Source organism: Anser cygnoides, chromosome 1 (genome assembly GCF_040182565.1).
Source record: "Anser cygnoides isolate HZ-2024a breed goose chromosome 1, Taihu_goose_T2T_genome, whole genome shotgun sequence".
Lineage (NCBI taxonomy): Eukaryota > Metazoa > Chordata > Aves > Anseriformes > Anatidae > Anser > Anser cygnoides.
The window spans coordinates 154,338,270-154,358,936 of record NC_089873.1 but is presented as its reverse complement, the minus strand read 5'-3'; the positions used below and the strand labels follow the sequence as shown (position 1 = coordinate 154,358,936).

The following is a 20,667-nucleotide window of genomic DNA, read 5'->3' as shown; positions in this document are numbered from 1 at the left end:
TCCAATTCAGTTTCTGGTTTACCTAGTGATTGTATAAGATAATTGTTTTCATCAGCTGATTGAGATCAACCTTTATGTAAGCTGATAGACATCTCCTTCTCTCTTATACAAAGTATGTCAGAACATTTAAAACCTGACATAGATTGTTGTATGGATGAGTGAAGCAAAACCAAATCCAACACAAACAAAACCCCAAAACCACCAATGTTTATTTGCACACATACATGTCATGTGTTGCACCAAACTCCAAAGTCACGACACCTATCTTTATGTATCCTATTCAATCATTGTATGCTTACCAGTAGTTTAGTGAAGAAAGACATCCACCCTCTGAGGGCTGTCCAGCCCACACAACATCTGAGTCACCCTGCAGAAGTTCCTGTCTCTCATGATGGATTACAGATGGATCCCAGTGAAATCAGGCTTCCAAATAGGTGCCTTGAAGAGACAGAGTTCAGTTCTGGTTTCAGAACTGTGACAGAGATTTCACCTTTACATCTTACTTTTTTACTAAGTACTTAAGTGTTTTATGTCATTGGCAAATGTTGCTAGCCTACTCTGAATTCTTGTAACAATATCATAAAAACATATTTTTAGTTCCAAAACATCCTTTAAAACATCACTGATAATCTTCTCCTATTCTAGTAATACCCTTTTCATCCTAACTTCTTCTGTCCCTTAAACCAAGCTGTGATTCTTCTGCATTTCAGCTGTACATTACTCAGAATAATTTATTTTTTTCCCTAAGTGGTATTGTATTCAATGCATATGTTCAGATCATCTAGATTTCCTGTGTTCATTTCCTTGAAATATTAGTAATCTTATAAAGAGAGATGCCAGGTTAATTTGACATAATGATAGTCTATTTTGGGATAAAGCTGTTATTCATTATATTCCATTTTTCATTACCTCAATGTCTTTGCAAAACTTCATAGTTTGTTTCAAATTCTTGAAAAGGACCTCATGAGGTCAGAGCCACTTGTTTTTTAGTGGCCTAGATCATGTACATTCCTTTTTCTTAAAATATATATATTTTTTATTTTATTTTTCAGACATTTGATTGCCAGCCTGATAGATTCATTAAAAGTCTTTGTTCTTAAGCTGGCCTTTCATGTGCAAGTATTGCAAGTACTCTGGAGCAGAGATATGGGGTCTTGCCCTCCTGGTCTAGACACTTCCTTAAAAACAATTTTATGTCTTTGTTTTGTTCTCATCTTCGATGAGTAATTTTCATTTCCACAGTCTGTATCATTAGCCACACTGCATTTGCTAATGTAGTCAACATCCCCATATTAATTTTGTTTTGGACTGTCTGTAAATTATCTGTAATCTTAACTGCTCTTTGCTGCTTGGTGAAGTCACTCTTTTTTTTTCTGTTTTCTTTTTATTCGAATGATGAAAGTACACTTTAGTACTTGCAATTTTGCAAGATCTGACCCTGCCTAACATTTTCCGTTCTCACTTTCTCCATATATTTTCTGACATCAGACAGTTTTCCTTGCATATTAGTTTCATTTTCCACCCTATGAGCTCTCTGTATGCTCCAGATAGACTCTCCGAGGTGATTGCTCATCTAGTTAGAAATTGAGTCCTTCATTATGAAAGGTTTTTCCACGTGTTTGAAGCTGGAATTTTTACAGCCCACAGTCACAGATTTTTTCTTAAAGTAATTCTAGAACTTCCTGTAGTCTTCACTATTTATTTTTTTTTAAATGTGAATTTCTGATTTATTTATGCTAAACTTTTACTTATGTTACATTGATTCTTAAAAAATGGAACTCGTGTTGTCAGTTACCTTGAGACAAGTCTTTCTTGATCAACTATTTCATAAGGTCTTATAGCTCACTTTTCTTGTGTTGTGTGACATATCCTGATACCTAGGGCTCACACTTTATAGTAGAATTTACCTTCTGGGAAGTTACAATATCACCTCACAGCTTTCACATTATGATTTACTCCTTATTTACTATTTCATAGCATTATTTGCTTTCTAATTAAAACAGAAATCTGTATGAGACAAAACAGATTCAACACAAACCTTTCTGAAATGAATCTGAAACCATTAGAAACCTTTTGTCTCCTTTCTAATTTTCTTACAGCCTATGGAACACTTAGCTGATAGTTCATCACATCACTATTTTTGCCATGAGAAAAAAACGTGTTTGGTGCATGCTGATGTAGGAAATAGGCAAGAAGAGGATTACTGTGGCCACTCACTGCATGTGTACTGCATTATCCATGTGACAGGAAAGGTGTAAGGAGTAATAAGTAGGTTTACTGCCTTCTACACTTCAGTACAGTCCTCTCATCCATTTTTTTTTGAGGAAAATATTGCCATTGCTTGACAATTCAAAAAAAAACTTATCCAATGGATATAAAACTTATCCAATTGGATATAAAATATCCAATAGGATATTTTAAGGGGGCAATCAAGGTGACAATCATGAATGCAATCTCGCAAATTCATATTAGTTAAATTCCTTATAGTTTTCAGTAACATGCAAGAGTTAATCTTCCATTATTTCACTCGGTTTAATTTCATTAATTTATTTTTTAAAATATACTTTAGTCAAATAAAGCCAAACTCCGCTCTGTATAACTATTCTTATGGAACTCTTATATTTATTTTCTTTAAGTGGGCTGTATAAATGTGTTTTTTTTTTTTTTTCCTTTATGCATCATATATTATTACTGAATATCTAACAGAGATGTTATTGCTGCTGGACCAGCAATACTAACCAGATATGGCTTCTGCTTTACCCTGTCTTTTAGGCATGGGAACAAGAAAATCAGTACTCCTTTAATTAGATTTTTTTTCTTTCTTCAGCAGACATCAAACTGTTGAATCACAAGAGTGTCTAAAATGGAAAATCCAAAGTCACTGTGATATATAATCCTTGAAAAGAAGTAAAATACAGGGAGATAGTTATGTCTAGTTTTTTTTTCAGCTACCTGAGGATTTATCTCCATTTTCCAGAATGGCTTATGCTACTGCCTGTCAGTGAAGCAGAGTAATCACAAAAGCAGGTTTTTATTATATATTTTATATCCTACTCTTTTCTCTTCTCCTTTACCACCAGAGAGTTATTCAGCATTTTTTAACAAGGTGGCAGTTCCTGTTTTAAAACAAGAACTAACATGATTCTCTCAGTTGTTTTTGAACTGTGTTTTTTTCCCAGCTATTGATTTTCATTTGTCTTAGGACCACCTTGGAATGCAAACAAAATTTTACTGAGCAACAACAGATACTTCTCTTTCACTTTAAAATGTTCTATTTACAATAGTTATTTAAATTTCTTATTGGCAGCAGGCTGGGCTTGTATTTTCATGTAGCTGACTCTTAACTGCTGGCAACAGATGCATTTAAAATAGACTCTGATAAGATGATATTTTTGAGATGTAGTTATTGGAAGAGAATCTTCTGTTAAGTAGATATGCTTTCAAATGGTGTTTATTTTAAAATTGAATATTCTATTTTAAAGGATTTTACAAATGTATTTACATTTACAACACACAATTGTAAAGGAATGCTAAAGAATTAAGTGACAGAAAATTGCACCTAGAATTTCATGTGAAATGTGATATGTAATATACAACATATGTAGTGTAAATTGTTACACTGTCTATGTATTGGGGTATTTTTAAAGAAAACTAAACAATTTAGTTTTAGAAAATTTAATCTTTCTTTACTCTTAATTCTTCATGCTATTACATATATTACATATTTGAAGCAACGTATTATTCAGTTGTTTGAAGGACATGATCCCACTGAGCAGCTGCATTAGTTCTTTAAGACACTTCATACTTAAAAAATAATTGTAAGTAAATATAGTCCTATGAGTACTAAAACATGCTAGTTTCCCAATATTATGGAAATACTCAAAGGCAAAACTCAGTTTTGTAGCACCAGCCAAGTAGAGTCTTAAGTGGGTGGGGGAGGGCTGGAGGAATCAGTAGCCAGAGGAGGCTTCAGAGAGAGGGATTTGCACCTTTCAGTACAGGGGGAAGCTGGATCTGCTGCAACATGAGGGAGTTACTGTAGCTGGCCCTCTCCATGCACTTTTTCAGGATTTATGCCATTATAGCTAATTCCTGTGTCCTCAGGCTGCAGTTTCTGGCTGTTCTTTGCATACAGCTGGCCAAAGAGGTGAATAGAATCTCTGCACTTCCAGTTGTATTGTGTTAATTAGTTAACAGTCGAGAAATATGGGAATGAGAAAGAGGTGGAAGGAATAAGAAAGCCCATTGTTCACACAAGATGTTTTAGTTCTGTGTTCCATCATAAACATTTTTTTGTAGATCTATCAAAATGCCATATATTAGATTTCAAAGTCACGGTGATTTCAGATGTCTCTATATATTTAAGAACATATTTATTCATTGCTATTTATAAATGCACATGAATGATGCTAAGTGATTCTGTTAATGATATTCATTTAAATCTATAATTGATGGAATCTATTTTAAAAAATGGATCAGAAAATATAACTTTCTGAATGAGAAAAAAGGACTTGACACACTCTTTACTTACACTGCTAGGCCATGGGAAGTGTGACTGTGGGAAGTGCAAATGTGATGAAGGCTGGTATGGTGAAGCTTGTCAGTATCCAACTTCTTGCAATCTTACACGGAAGACAAGCAATGAAATGTGTAAGAATTCCCAAGATATCATCTGTTCTGGTGCAGGTAAGACGTCTTTTGTTGGTTTTGATGGCTTAAGAAGTTCTCCCTGTGTTATCTTGTGTATCATTGTATTTTACTTTCTCACTAAGAATTTTATAGAGTGTGTTTCAAGAGACTGAGAAATAACTGTATAAATACTAAAATGCTTGATTTTCCTTTAGGCCCATTCCTGTGCACATCATGTGCAATGATTCAGAATGCTTACTTCAGTAGTTTAGTTTATCCATAGCTGTTTCAGGTTGATGAAACTGCAGTTATGTCATGAATTCTGCCTATCAAAAGGTTGTTATAATGGCATTAAAACAGAATGTGACTTGTGTGTATATATCAGTAGCATGCAGAAATCATATTTGCAAATACTTTTTCAGGATGTTTAAACACTGTACAATTTTTTGAGACACTTTTGAGCTTATAATGGGTTTACATGGCATGGTTTTCGTAGTGGGGGCTGCAGGGGTGGCCTCAGTGAGAAAAGCCTGGCAGCTGCCCCATGTCAGATAAGAGCCAGCTCTGGACAGCTCCAAACGGACCTGCTGAGGGCCAGAGCTGAGCTGAGTGATGCTGCTTGGGACTCTGGGAGAGCAGATTTAAGAAAGGGAAAAAAACTGCTGTGCAACCATGACTGGGAGAGAGGAGTGAGAAGCAGCCCTGCAGACCCCAGGGTCAGTGCAGCAGGAGGGCAGGAGGTGCTCCAGGCAGGCAGCAGCAGTTCCCCTGCGGCCTGTGGAGAGGCCCCTGGTGGAGCAGGCTGTCCCCCTGCAGCCCATGGGTCCCACACGGAGCAGATCTCCACGCTGCAGCCCGTGGAGGAGCCCCCGGTGGAGCAGGTGGATGTGGCCTGGAGGAGGCTGCGGCCCATGGAGAGCCCCCGCAGGAGCAGGCCCCGGGCCGGAGCTGCAGCCCGTGGAGAGGAGCCCACGCAGGAGCAGGGGGTCTGGGGGGAGCTGCCGCCCGTGGGGGACCCGTGCTGGAGCAGTTTGCTCCTGGGGGATGGACCCCGTGGTACGGAGCCATGTGGGAGCAGTGCTTGAAGAGCTGCTGCCTGTGGGCAGCCCCCGCAGGCTCAGTTCGGGCAGGACGGCATCCCGTGGGAGGGACCCCACGTGGAGCAGGGGCAGGGAGGGACCGTGGAGTAGCGGAGACGAAGTGTTAGGGACTGATGGCAGCCCCCGTTTCCTATCACTCTGCACTGCTTGGCAGGAGAAAGTTGAAGAATCTGGAGTGAAGCGAAGCCTGGGAAGAAGTGGGGGATGGGGAGAATGTGTTTTTATTTATTTCTCACTACCGTACTCTGTTATTAATTGGCAATAAATTAAATTAATCTTCCATAATCCAAGTTTGTTTTGCCTGTAACACTAATTGGTGAGCGATCTTCCTGTCCTTATCTCAACCCATAAGCTTTTTCATTGCATTTTCTACCCCCGTCATACTGAGGATGGGGGAGAAAGGGAGAAAGAGTAGCTGGATGGGCACCTGTTACCTAGCCAAGGTCAACCCACCACAGAGCTGTGATGATGATTATTGAAAAAACACTGTGAAAGATCTGCTGAACCATTTCAATGGGGTACTTCATCTTCACTTTTCTGATATTGTGGCTCTCTTTGCTGTCATTCTTTTATTTTACAACTCATCCTAACTTAAATACAAAGTCTTTTCCATGTAAAAATCAGAGGATAAAGAGACAGCCTTTTAGAAGAGTCCACTGCATCGTAGTAAATATTTGAAAGGCATTTGCTGCCTACTAATCAAGTTTTGAGACCAGAAACTGCCTTCTGTTTTTTTCCGGACTATTGCAACAATCTCCCATTGAGAGAATTTTTTAAGAACCCCACTTCTGCTAACTATTGTTGGCCTTTAATTTCTGACTGGGTCCATACATTTGCATACAACTAAATATCTCACAGGATGGTTGCTGGTGTGCCTGGCATGAGGAAGGATATGGGACTCAGTACAGAGAAGCTAGGCTGTCACAATAAGAGGTGAGAGCAATTTAACTTAAAATTCTAGGCATCCAGCATATGGAGTAAATGATGCTTGTTATTTATGACAGTGATGTAGATTATGTGAAACTCATGATTGTTTGGCTAAGATTTAAGAAAAAAATAAATGAGAAACTGACTCAGAAATACACATGGTAAGTTGTGATCAAAGTACTTAAGCAAGAATGATAAGACATTTTCTTCTCTTTCTTTCCTTGGCTAGAAGTAGCCTCAGTCTGTTTATTGCTCAGTCTTCACAAGAAAAACAATGCAGATGAGCAATGACTAAAAGTGGCTAAAAGGGGAGCGTCTGTGAATTCAAGACAAAAATAAGAGCTTTTGGTTCTGCTGGTATTAAACAGGACAAGAATACCAATGAGACTGGCTAGGGAGCTTGGGGTGACTTAGAGGGGCTGTAGCCATACATACTTCTTTTTTGTCTTCGTGGGATTGCCTTCCAATCTCCTGCTAACTTTTCCGTTGGTGTCTGAGCTCTGTTTTTTAATTGCTGTTGAAAGAAGGGAAGGGATGACATGAGTTGTTGCAAGAACAATCCTTCACTATCACACAGCTCACCATTTATTGCAATACCTGGCATGAACCAGTCAATATCAATCTTAAATTTAACATTTTATGATCCAACTATTCCTAATCATTTGTCAGACTGAGTGGGGCATCCTACCTAAATGTAGATTGATTCTAGTCAATATGGAGAAGTGGATGCTTTAAGACTGTCTGACCTCCTTAGACGCCCAACTTATGAATCATTTGATCTTTATTTCCTTTCATGTTTGTGAATTATCTCTTAACAAGACAGTTTTATCAAAGTTGTTATTTGTTTTTATTTCCAAGTAACTGTAGCAAATAATTCTTGTTCTGGAGCTTGCTTATGTTATCAGTTATATTATTATTTTATCATTTTAGCTCTTGCAAACATTTATAAAGTTGGCTTTTTTAGATTAGCCATGTATATCATGGAACCTGATTATTCTTCTCTTTGGATGAATACTATGTTTAGTAAAACCTGTACTATAATTACTCGTAATGCTGAGAAGTGAAATGATTTCTGCAAACTAGTTGTATAATGTCAGCATAAAAAACTTCTCTTTTGGAGGACTTATTTTGTGTTAATAACCATGTTTGCCAGAATATGTTTGTACCTAACAGGAGGTATATGACTTGTGAAATAAGTTTCTAAATGTTTTTGTTTCTCATTAAAAAGTCACTGGCATAGTGATGCCAGCGACTGCTGGAACAGCTTCTACAGGCCCATTGACTACAGGGCCCCATTTAAACATGCTACTGCACAGAGTTTTGTCCTTGCAATTTAATATAGGTTTTAGTTGGAGAAAAGGGGTTTCTCGTACAGTCATGATGGTAATACCTTTGTTTCTGATGTTATTGGACAGTACTTTGGGTTTTTGACTGCGTAACTCTTTAGTATATACATATATATATATATTATGACTGTTCTATGTTATCATGCATCATGTTCCAAAGCAGAAAATACTGAGAAGGTGGACAAGAAGGCAGTTTTTTGCTTTGTCCTGGCTCTCTGAGGGAAAAGGAGGGGATGGTTCCTTTCCTGGGAGCAACAAAATTCTTTTGTTTGTGAGGGTGAGTAGTAGAGAGACAGCCACTGAGGTGCAGCGGTCAACCAGACAGAATCACAGAATCACAGAATGGACGGGGTTGGAAGGGACCTCTGAAGATCATCTAGTCCAACCTCCCTGCTGAGCAGGATCACCTAGAGCATGTCGCACAGGATGGCATCCAGGTGGGTTTTGAATATCTCCAGACAAAAGAAGTACCAAGAAGTACACGTGTGACCAGGCTAGAAGAGACAGAAGTGAGATCTGTTTACAAATGCATTTACATGCTTTGCAATACCTGAGTACTCTGTGATTTCATCACATCAGAAAGTTTTCTGATGTGGTTTATGTTCTGAGAAGATCCAACTTTCTGATTACAAAGCATCTGGGAGTCCTGTGCGTACTTACATCAAGGGTGAACCTCAGATAGACCAGTGTCAAACCACCTGCTGGTTTGACATGAATCAAACTCTCATACTTTTGCCTAAAACTTTTCAATTTGTAAGTTTTTTGTGCTGCTGTAGTGGCAAATCAACATTTTTTTTCATATCTCTTAAATTTCTTGCAAGATCTGCTCTCTGCTGAGACATCATCCACAAATTGAAGAAAAATGAACATTAAAAACTTAAAGTTGGATTGGGTCAAAGTTCTGAAATAACGAAATATTATTATGGAGGTACCTACAATCCTTCAAGTGAATGAAATAACTTGAACTCTGGATATCAATACCTCTGGGAAAAAAAGAAGCTATTGGCATGCAAACTGCAAGTGGTTGGTGGAAACTGTATCAAAATGTGAATAGAGAACACTATCAAGAGTTTTAGTAAATATCATAGAGTTGGCTCTTTAATCCTGGCTTTTAATATGCACTTTGCAGTAAAATTGTTGATATGGTATAATAATACTTAGAGTTTGTTTAATACTACTATGAATGTATTTCATTACAATTAGGTTGTATGTTGCCTAATATACTGGTATGGTAATCACTTTCTAGATTGAGTCTTAAGATTTTTAAATCTTATTCCTCAGATAATAGCTATAGAAAAGGGACTGGAGACTTTAGTGCAAAGGAACTTTGTGAATTTATTCAAAAATATTTTCAGGTGCTCAGTAGCTAAGCGCTTGTTCTCATGTAAGATGGCTGTGGAGCTGGACAAAAGCAAGCTTCATTCTTGGGAAGATGACTAAGCTCAATTTTCTCCTTTTAGCGGGCAGAAGATATAATTTCCAAAGATGACTTCATGTCCTAAGTGTATGAAGCGAGACAGACATCCCTGGGATTGAATTTTACTTAGTAAAATATAATGCTTCTTTTTAAGAATGAACCACTTTAATATTGTATATATTGAGGGCTATGATTAGACCTTTTGTTGGTATGGATTGTTTCAATTTCTTTCCTTATTTGGTTCATTCATCCTTAGATTTCAGCCTGCACAGAAATAAAATACATGCTGTCTCTGATGGACTGATGAAACTCTTTCCATAAACTGCAGTCATTGAGTTATATCTTAAATGTTTTCAGGCACATGTCAGTGTGGCAGGTGTAAATGTGCAAACTCAGAAGGAAATGGACTGGTCTATGGTAAATTTTGTGAATGTGATGACAGAGAATGCATAGATGATGAGACGGAAGAGATTTGTACAGGTATGTGTTTTAGTGGGTACAATAAGAATGGGGAAGATGAATGCAGTCTTATAAAATATTTTTAATATGTGGACCTACAAAATGTCTTTACTGAATGCATGAATTAAAAACAAACAAACAGACAAACAAAACAAAGCAAAGAGTACTGCTTGCAAATTGTAATTGGGAGTTTCAGATGCAAAAATGAGCTAAGCAGTGGGTTAGAGAATGAAGAAGTCCTGTGACATCCTACTCTTTTTGGAAAAACTGGATAGAGGATTTCACAAGATAATTCACTAGGGTACTTCATACCTTACTGTGTCTGTCTTTGGAATAAAATAAGTAATGTGAATGCTTTGTGGAACAGATGACTGTGAGAGGGAGGGACATAGAGAAAACAAAAGAAAAAAGGAAAAGAAATTATTAAGAATTTTGGGCAAAGAAGCAAAAAAAAAAAAAGAAAGAAGAAGAGTAAATGTAAGATGAGAACTCAAAAGCAATTCAGGCAATAAAAAGGAAAAGGAACAAATGAAGAAAAACTCCACCTGTGATAGAAAAGGCAAGAGAATAAGATAGAGTGAACTCTGCTGATAGAAATGCAAACAAAATCCAAGCAGTACTTTAATTTCATTATGAATTAAGAACCTAGCAATTAAACACTGTGTAGTACACACCATTTATAATATTGTAAATGCTGTTGCATATATTACTAGGGAGGCTTGTCCTTGAAATGAAAGGTATTAGAAATATTTTACAAACTAGAAATGTTTTACACACATGCATGAAGTGTCTATGTACATACAGGAGGATTCAGAGCTGTTTTTAGAATATTCATACTCTGATTATACTGCATGTGTGTGTGCATGTATGTGTGTAAAAAGATAAGAGTAATTATGCCAAGTAACTTTATCTATCTCTATGCACACTCAGAGAACAAAATAAATTCTATTTATTTAAGTGCCTTCTAAGGCAAGAAGGACTATTTTTTCCCCACAGGATTAGGTAGGGATTTTAAATGAAGGTAAACAGAATAGTCCTTTGAAATCTAAATCTAGGACCAGAGGACAGCATTTCTGGTAATTACCTAAAATAAAATGAGTGGAAGGCAATAGTATTATGTGCCAATGATCCTCTTTGTATTTATTTGATTGTAAATGTTAGATATGGTACCAACTATGATAAAAATTCACCACTTATTTAGTTCCAGTAAATTCTCCTTTTGCAGTTTTTGTCTTTTTTTTTTTTTTCCTGTCTGTGTTGCTGTTGATTTATATTGTTAGTTTTCTCTTAGCTTTTATTTCTTTTATTTCCCCTTGTTTCATCCAATGGTGCCGTGTCTCAAAACTGACCAGATGGATCTCTGTAAAAAATCTAGTTTAATGTGTATGAGGAAATAAAAGTATGCTGATACATAAGGACAAGAATGTTGGTAGATTCAAGTCTGTAAGGTTTGTAATTCATCAGTACACAAAGCTCTGATACCTTATGTAAGGTTTGGAGCCATACAAAGTAAATATAAATTGTTTGTGTGCTTGACTTCGTTAGATAGTTGTAAGCTGAAAAGTTTACGCATTTAGCATGAGTGTTAGATTTTGCTTTGCTTTCTAACATGAACCTCTGCAGTGCATAACGATGTGTTAAATCAGAAAAAAAGATGTGACTTAATGATCAAAGGTACATAATTTCATAGCAGAAAAAGCAGACCCTACCCTCATATCTGGCTATGGCTTCTCTCTCCCACCCTGATGTCTACTCTGATATCTTCTATCCTGTCTTTCCTTCTACAGAATTTCCACCACCGTAATCATTCAGGTTTATTTATGAAGTAAAAAGAAATGCTGTTCCAACCCAGGCAAGCTGTAATTATCTAGCAATGTCCCCTGGATGCTCTCCACAGAGGGGGTGAACCTAATCAGTGCCAGTTCTGCTATCATAGCGTGTGTAGCACCTACTTGGTTGCTACATACCCTTTGTTTCCCTCAAAGGTCTCTGGCTATAGGCAAGTCTTGAAGGCTGTAATTGTCTTCAAAGAAAGCCAACTCAGGAGGATCAAGCTAACAAAAAACCCAAACCTTCTATTTATACACTTGTTTTTAAGGTCTGCAGCTGTGAGCTGGGATTTTATCCTGGAAAAGCTTAGAATGCAAAGCTGAGATATGGATAACATGCATTTTAATCGTCGCACAAGGGGACTGCCTTTTTTAAGCAAGTCACTTATTCATTAGAGCAGTTACAACAGTGCATCAAGTTTTTTTAAGCTTCAGTGGTTTTTTTTTCTTTTTTTTTTCAGTCATTTGTGTTTGTTTCACTTGATATTTGAGGTTACACAAACTTTGGAATCAAGTTGCAGCTTATTTTTCATGAAGTATTGTGGATTTTAGCAAATTAAATTCTGATCCTGATCTTTTTTTAATCTAAGGCTGTGTGCTTTAATGGAGTGACTTTGTCTTCAGTCAAGGGCAAGAGATAGTGGCAAATTGTATTATTTGTATTAATTGTATTATTTGGAGGTGTTCAAAACCAGGTTAGATGAGGCCCTGAGCAACCTGATCTAGTGGGTGGCATCCCTGCCTGTGGCAGGGGGTTGGAAATGGGTGATCCTTGAGGTCCCAATAGGAAGAACAGCCTATTTGTAATATGCAATGTTATAAGCTGTACTTCTTGTTTAGTTATATACGTAAGAGGATATTATTCTCTTCTGTTATTGTTTCACATGCCAGCAAACAATTGTAATGAAAATTCTATGTGTAATTGTAAAAGCAGAACAACAACAAAAAAATGTATCCCACAGGTCTCAATTTGCTCTCTTACAGTTAAGGATATCAGTTGATTAGATTCTGATAGAGACAACCAGGTCTACTAAGCTTAGCATACCTAGAGTAAAAAAAGGACAAGATGCTGACTTGATCCTGGGTCCTTGCAATAAAGAAATTAATTTATGACTTTTTAGTAAGAGTTGCAGCTACTTAGTTTAAATGCTTTGTGTCATTGAAGCACATGGCATAAGTATCTTACTGAAACAAAATGTTCGGGAGCTTGTTTCATGAAGTCCCAGGTGACCCATGTATCTTTTCAAGAGATGGGAGGTTTGTTAAATGAACATTTAAAACGTTCATTTTCCTAATTCTTATCATTCATGAGCTGGTGCATCTGTGTTCAAAAATGTTCTTGCTAGGTAAGAAGAGAAGCCATATACAATGTAGACAGTTTGTTGTAAATCAGCATCCCTCTGATGGAATTATCTGAGGAGCTGAGAACACACAGTGCTTTGTTAGATATGCCCAGTATGGTGGGAAAGTGTGTCTCATCTTCATATTTACAGCTGTGCCCAACTTTAACTATCACATTTACTGCCTTTCAAATTTACCTTTAAAGGTTCAAAAAAAGCTTGCAAAAATAAAAAAGGTTAATGCCATTTTCTTAGTGTTTATTAATGAGAGATCTGTGATTAAATGAAAACATGCTCTGATATAGATGGGGAGAAAAATAATGCAGATATCCTTTGTCTTATTTGATATAGACAAATACAGTCTACAGATTGTTTCTATTCTGAGTCTAGCAGTAAAAGTTTTTAAAAGAAAAATGATTAAAATGGTTAAATTGCTAATGCTTCTTAAAAACTTGCCTCTTTCTCACTGTATAAAATTTGTTTTGGGTTAAGGCCATGGAAAGTGTTACTGTGGAAACTGTTACTGTGAGGCTGGTTGGCATGGAGATAAATGTGAATTCCAGTGTGACATCACCCCTTGGGAGATCAAGAAAAGATGCACATCTCCAGATGGCAAAATCTGCAGCAACAGAGGTGTGTCATTTGCACATTCCTTCTACACGTATTTATGTATCTTGCTTTTGTTTTAAAATATGTATTTTCTGCAACAGGACATGCATTGTGTTTGTTGATGGTTTCTAGTTTGTTCTCACTGATTTCAAATCTGGATATACATTTCTAAATGAGTGGATGGATATCTGTGTTTCCATATAAACTTACATATATACACACCCATTTTTAGTTGAAACTGACCCAAGAATAGCAAGTTCTTTTTGACCTTCATTTCTGTAGTAAGACCGAGCAGGAGAATTTATCAGTACATCTGCTCTGGTGAGAGACATGTCCTGTTAAATTAAATATTAACAGATTGATGACTGATGGATCAGTGCTTTAAGGCCAACAGGACTGTGTGCTGATTTACTCTTAAATAAGACCAAGGACCTACAACTGAATAGAGAAATAAAAACACAAGGCTCATTTTTTTTCCACTGCAACCTGAGAGAGCAGCCAAGAGTTGTGCAGTAACAATGCAATGAATGTATATGACATTGGAAAGGTAGATTTTACACAATAGTTCTAACTACATGAGTTTTTTTTTGCATAAAGTTCCAGAATTTTAATTTTACCTTATACTTCCGTTTAATTTTTCCATTTTTGGAAAAAAAAAAAAAAAGCACAAAATGAGGTTGGTATTCACCAACCGCAATGTTTGGCTTAGTTGAACAAAGAGTTAAAAGAGCATGTTATTTTTTGGCAATAGTACAGAATAATTACAGTAGAATGTAAGTTCAGGTCTCATAGATACTTCTCTTAAAAACATCTCTGCTGACAAAACCTGCTATAGTGTGAACATCTAATTATCTTGAGAGCATTTAGAAAACTCTTTTCTCTTAATTATGAGGAAATTGAAGTATCGGCTCAAATACAGAGATCATGTAGGCTCATTTAGTTTTGGGACTTCAACAGTAAAAAAAAAAATCTGTATTTCTGGAAGTAATAAATATGGAAGTGTTTCAGATCAGAAGTTTTTTTGCACCAAGACAGTAATTTCTTGTCAAAGGAAATTTTAAATTTGAATGTGCAAGTATTTCTTTAAATATACATTGCAACTGAGGGAAATTAAGATAGTACAGCTGATATTCTGAATAGCTACAAACTCCCATACAAGGATGCATTCATGGGATATTTCTATATTTTTTACCCTTTAAACTGTTTATAATTTTATCCACATAAAATTTTTTTAGGCTGTTGACTACGTAAGGTTGTTTTCCAACATGGTGTTTCTACTCTCTTTAGTCCTATTTACCCAGATTTCTGTTTACACATTTTGCGACATAGGTACAGTTCATCTTGTCAGTCATGAGTATTCTAAAAATTATATTATTGAGGGTAACCTCACTGTGCAGCTTAAGTCCACTGTCAGTGCTAAGATCGTTAAATTATTTCTATCTCTCCACCAACTGTCTAGTAAACCATCTGAGACTAGATGTGAACCTTTAGATTTTTTAAACTTTGGTGGGATGATGCTTCATATCCTCATATACAGGACAGCTGATCCAAAGTCACTTTGAAGTTGTTTTGGTGGGGTTTAATCACTCCCCAGAATTATTTCCTTATTTTCTGATTTTGTTGTCTTTTTTTTTTTTTTTTTCTTTTTTTTTCCCTCCTTCAGTAAGGTCACTGAGTTGTGAAAGAATCAATAATCACATGCAAATTTCCTAAGGGCTGTCTTGATGGCTTAAGCACTAGACAGGGCAGCATCTCTTCTGGCTTCATGTGACAATCAGACATGCATGATTGTGTGGACCTTCTCTTTTAAGAGACAGTGCATGTGTACCATTTAGTCAGCCTGCCCTGTTCTCCTCAAATGCATTATGTTGTTCAGAGTAATCTGAATAAGAAGACAGTCTTCAGTGTAGCAGAAAAGTGAAGCCAATGTCCAGGAAATTGACTGCATGCATCTGTAAGTTTAGGCTGCTGCTTTGTACCTGTTAACATCTCAGCAAAAGCTGTGAATGTATGGCCCTGCGGAACAAGCCATAAAGGCCTTTTGTTCTTTTGGAGATGTTGTGTCTATTTGGCAAGCACATTTGGATTTCTGAAGAAGGAAACTGTATTTCTGTGTGTGTCTGTTCTGACTTTTCCTAAACAAGTACCTTGTATGTTCTCTGTATATCGGTAACATTATGCCAAATAAATATCTCTGTCACATATCACATTTTCATTCCTATTGTAAATAATAGGATGTGGCCATGCATACTGATTTGGGAAAAGTGAAAAAAGTATCATTTTCATGTAGACCTGTGCTAATGTTCTTGTTTTGTAAATTATCACCTCCCAGCCATTTTCAGCTGGATTAGAATTTGTATTTCCTTTTAGTTTAAATGTTTATGCTTTAACATTCATTAATTATCCACTGTGTCCAAGCCAAAATCATTTAAACATCATTGATTTTTATCGTCATTAGTGTCAGTGCAAATTACTGTTGATGTCAAAGATTTACTAATGTTTTGTGCACTACATTTTTGTTGACTCCTAATAAGGTTCAACAGCAAAAAGAAACTTGAGCAGGAAGCCAACTTGTTTATACAAAGTATTACTACTAAATTAATCATAGAAAATTTTAAATCATAGAAGATGAGATACACTCATGATTAACACTTGCAGCTTTGACACTGCACTCCTGTGAGAGCAGAAAATTCATGAGTGTAAAATTCATGTAATCAAACTATCAAACTATTATTACTCTAAATTACTCGGTTAATCTTCTGTCTCTGTCTCTCTCTTTTTTTTTTTTTTCCTCTTTCCTAGGCACATGTGTATGTGGGGAATGTACATGCCATGACGTGGACCCAACTGGTGACTGGGGAGATATACATGGAGATACGTGTGAGTGTGATGAAAGAAACTGCAAAGCAGTGTATGATAGATATTCTGATGACTTCTGCTCAGGTAAGAAAAATGTAAAAAGGACCTTTTGTTTTATAACAAAAGTCTCAAATTGGTCTAGTTCTGCTCTTCCTTATTGCTTCAATTCTCATTTTACCTGGCATAAAATATATCAGGCTTTATCTGGTTGGTTGGTTTGATTTTTTTTTTTTAATTTTTTTGAGGAATGGACTTTTTAAATTAAAAGCAAAAAAAAAAAAAGTATATCTAATGCTTTCTTTAAATATCTTTTCTTTCTGTAAATATGAACTATTTATAGGTGCTCAATTCACTTTCAATACTATCATCTTCAGTGTAGTCTAACATAAGTTCATGAATGGCTGAAACTTTATATCCTATCTTAGGGAAATTTAAATTAGATTGTGCTTTATTTGTTATTGTATATTATGTGGAAGGGAAAGGAAGAAATTCAAGAAAAACTGAATTAATGAGTTAATGAAAAATAGTACCCTCAGAATACCAATTCATCTAAGAACAAGAAGTGGAAAGGTCAAGATGTGGAAAAAATGAATGTGTTGTCCAGCTACACACCACTGTCTATACATCTCAGACACTTTCATCTTCCTTTTTTGGATTGATGCTTCTTATATCAACTAATGCCAATGCATTCCTTCTAATGCATTCCTCCTGTTTAGTATGAGAGCAATCTTATGCAAAATTGCATGCAATTCTGTAAAGCTGTTGTTAAAGATGTAAATACTGGGCAAGAGAGGAGGACTTTGAGCAGTACACAACATGCAATTTATACACAGAAGAACTTTGCTAAAACAAGTAATGATGGTTTCAAATGGACTTGGCAGATGACAGTTTGTCAACTATAACATGTCCTGTAGAAATCTGATCTAGCCTAATTAATAATAGGAAGAATGCAGTCACATCAAGGAAAATAATGAAGTGGTATATTCTTCTCCTCCTACCAGCATGAGTGATACCTCATAGAAAGTTTATAGGAGGTGTTGGTAGTAGGGATAAGAGGCTGAAATAAACACGATAGGTAAAATTCTTACTCTCTTGTCCTGTTATAAAAGTGCAAGGTTTCTTGTCTGATTTTTCTTTTTTAATATTGATAAATCACTAGCTAACAAAACTGAAAAAGAAAGAAAGAAAGAAGCATTTCTAAAAACCCTTTAGTGAACTCATTGTTTTCTATGGTTTTGGCCACCTTCAAACGCTATATAGGTTTACCTAGTTAATATGCTGGAAGGATGTAGAACTGCAGCTATGATATCAGCAAGAGTTTGGGATGCCAATTTTTGAACATATTACTGTGTTCCTGAGTATGTTTTAGCACTCAGAGATTGTTCAAAATGTCAGCACCAACTAAGGAATACAAAACTAAAAAGCATGGTGAATGTGTTCTGTAGATAAGGGTGAACACAGGAGTTTAAATATAGGTTCAAGCAAACCTGTGGCACCTACAGCTAATGCAGCATTCCTTAAAGAGGACTTGAACTCACTCTTTCTTAGATGTTATTGCCATTGCTGCTGCTGCTGCCCTAAGTGGTAATGATTGAAAGCAAGCACAAGAAAGTATGAACAGTTATAAAGAAGTGGGGAAAGGTACTGCCATTTGACATTGTACTGGGGACCAGAACAGGGTTCTTTATAACACAGACATAACTGCAAATGAGAAAGTCTTGAGAGGTATCAAATGATGTACTCATACTACTAGCTTTATATAGCAAACTCATTTTTAAGTATAGCTTAGTTTTTCTGTCAAATGAGAAAAAAATTTCAGTACCTCTTCTTATTCTTATCCCTTCCTCTCTCTGTCATGATTCAGAAGAGAAACCTATTTTAACCCTAGTTAGCCACCCAAGAATTCATTCCTCAGATAGGTTGTGTAAAATTCTCCACATCTTCACATGAAGCAGTGTGAACAGTGTTTTGTTGTCCTGCTGCTTAGTCCTCTTTCAAAAATAGACAAGATGCTTAAGTGTTAATTTTAGTTTATTGTGGTAGACAGACAGCATCTGCAATTAAATCCAGGATTTACTAGCAGAATTGTAACTGGATAGTCTTTTTGTTTGTTTATATCAAATAAATATACTTAGTGCCCAAAGGATAAACATTAGGTATATCTGCAAAACATCCTCATTTTTCTCAGGTTTTAACAATTATTTGTAAATTGATTTTTGGATGAATCCAGGAGGGATTATTCAGATTAGGGAAAATAGACCATCTCTGTTTAGACCAACATCAAACCGAACTTTTCCCATCTTGTTCTTCTCACCTAATAGGTAGAGACAGGAAATTCACTTGTCCTGAGTAGTAGGTTGAAATGATGGGAAACCATGTTTACATATAAAGAGTTTTACTGTAATTGAATGAAATGCTATGTTTATTTCATAAACTACAAGTGATAGGAATTGGCAGCCCTGCTGTGAGGATTTAACATCACACAACAGCAGCTCCCTCCAGAAGCTTCATATGGCTTGGGGTGACTGTCAATTTGCAGCACCTCATATTGGTGACTGGATGCCTTCTTTGAACTTCTGAAATGATGCTCAGGATGTTACTTAATGATTTTCTTTCAGCAGTGTTCACAACATTAAAGTGATTTTCATTCTTTAAAGAGAATCGCCTTCCTGACTTGACATACAAAGGAAAAAGGCTTCCATAAGAAAATTCTTATGTTCACACATCTCATTAGCCTTATTTTCCACGGCTTTAGCAACAAAAATATTATATAAAAGAACATCATCCTCTCATAAGTATCTATCTATATCAGAGAACATATGTCCAATTCGCAACCTGTCAGCAGGTACACATGCAGCAAGGGACAGAAGAGGAGGCTTTTAACACTTTCCAAGGAAAACAAATAACTGAAGCAAAAAAAGTTGTTCTTGTGAGCTTAATAACACATGTAATCTGGGAACTACTCAATGCATAGAATGCTTGTTTCCATTTTCACCTTGTGAAGTGCATATGTTTCATAAATATAATATAAGCCAATATTAAAATGCAAATATAGTTAGAAGGAGATATAAAATGTGTATTTCTGATTTTCAAGAAGAAACTGGATAGACAAGTAGGCGTCATCAGATAAATGCTTTGGAGTCATGTATCCAGCATATGATGACTATATGGACAGTGTGAGAGAAAATCATAGGAACACAGAATCATCTAGGTTGGAACAGACTTTCCTGATCACCAAATCCAACCATCAGCCTGGCCTACTGAGTACCATCACTAAACCATGTCCCTTAGTGCCACATCTACATCTCTTAAATACCTCAGGATGGGGACTCCACCACTTCCCTGGGCAGCCTGTTCCAATCACCAGAGACCACCTTCTCTGTGCAGAAATTCTTCCTGATATCCAGTCTAAACATCCACTGGCACAACTTGGGGCCTTTTCCTTGCATCCTATCACTTGTTACCAGAGAAAAGAGACCAACAACGTTCTCCCTGCAACTCCTTTCAAGTAGCTTTAGAGAGCAATGGGATGTCCACTCAGCTTCCTTTTCTCCAGAATAAACCATCCCAGTTCCCTCAACTGTTCCTCATAGATCTCACAGATTTAATCTGCTGTCAAAAGTCATGAAAATAAATATTTACTTTTATGGTAAGGGATGTTTTTACTAGTGCTAAAAAATTTTTTTGTATGGTCAGAATCCCACTGCTTGATGCAAAGAGATCATGATTCAAAGGCTCATGAGGAAGGAATCTGGGCAACTAGCTTGGGTTTGCTTTGTCTGGATATGTTAGTTTTCAGATAGAGGAAATGGTCTGGTTTCTTGACTTTCTAGCTTAAATTCTCAGGAGGGATCTATCTCTGACTACTCTAATGGCTGTTACTTTTTTTTTAAAGAAACTTCCCATAAAAGCTTCTGTTTATCTCAGTTGCTTTTCTTCATCCCAGCATGCACAGTGAATGTTACATTTATGTTGCCATGTTCAGACATGGTCCGGAAGAGTCAAGTTAGCTAATGAGATACCACAACTACATCTGACTGCCCTATGGGGATGAGGATTGATTAAGCACAGCATTTTGTTATTTGCACACCATTATTTAGTAGAAGGCACTGGTCTGAGACTTGGAATTGCTGTGGAATTGCTTGTCTCTAG

General features: G+C 36.5%; 1 protein-coding gene across 1 annotated transcript in view; it reads left to right on the top strand.

Annotated features, from left to right (window-relative positions):
- Window positions 1-20,667, top strand: part of ITGBL1 (integrin subunit beta like 1) — a 153,423-nt gene that overhangs the window by 57,321 nt on the left and 75,435 nt on the right. The window contains exons 3-6 of the mRNA XM_048072730.2: window positions 4,540-4,686; window positions 9,777-9,899; window positions 13,540-13,680; window positions 16,459-16,599. Of these exons, the coding sequence (XP_047928687.2) occupies window positions 4,540-4,686; window positions 9,777-9,899; window positions 13,540-13,680; window positions 16,459-16,599 (552 nt within the window). The remainder of the gene's footprint in view (window positions 1-4,539; window positions 4,687-9,776; window positions 9,900-13,539; window positions 13,681-16,458; window positions 16,600-20,667) is intronic.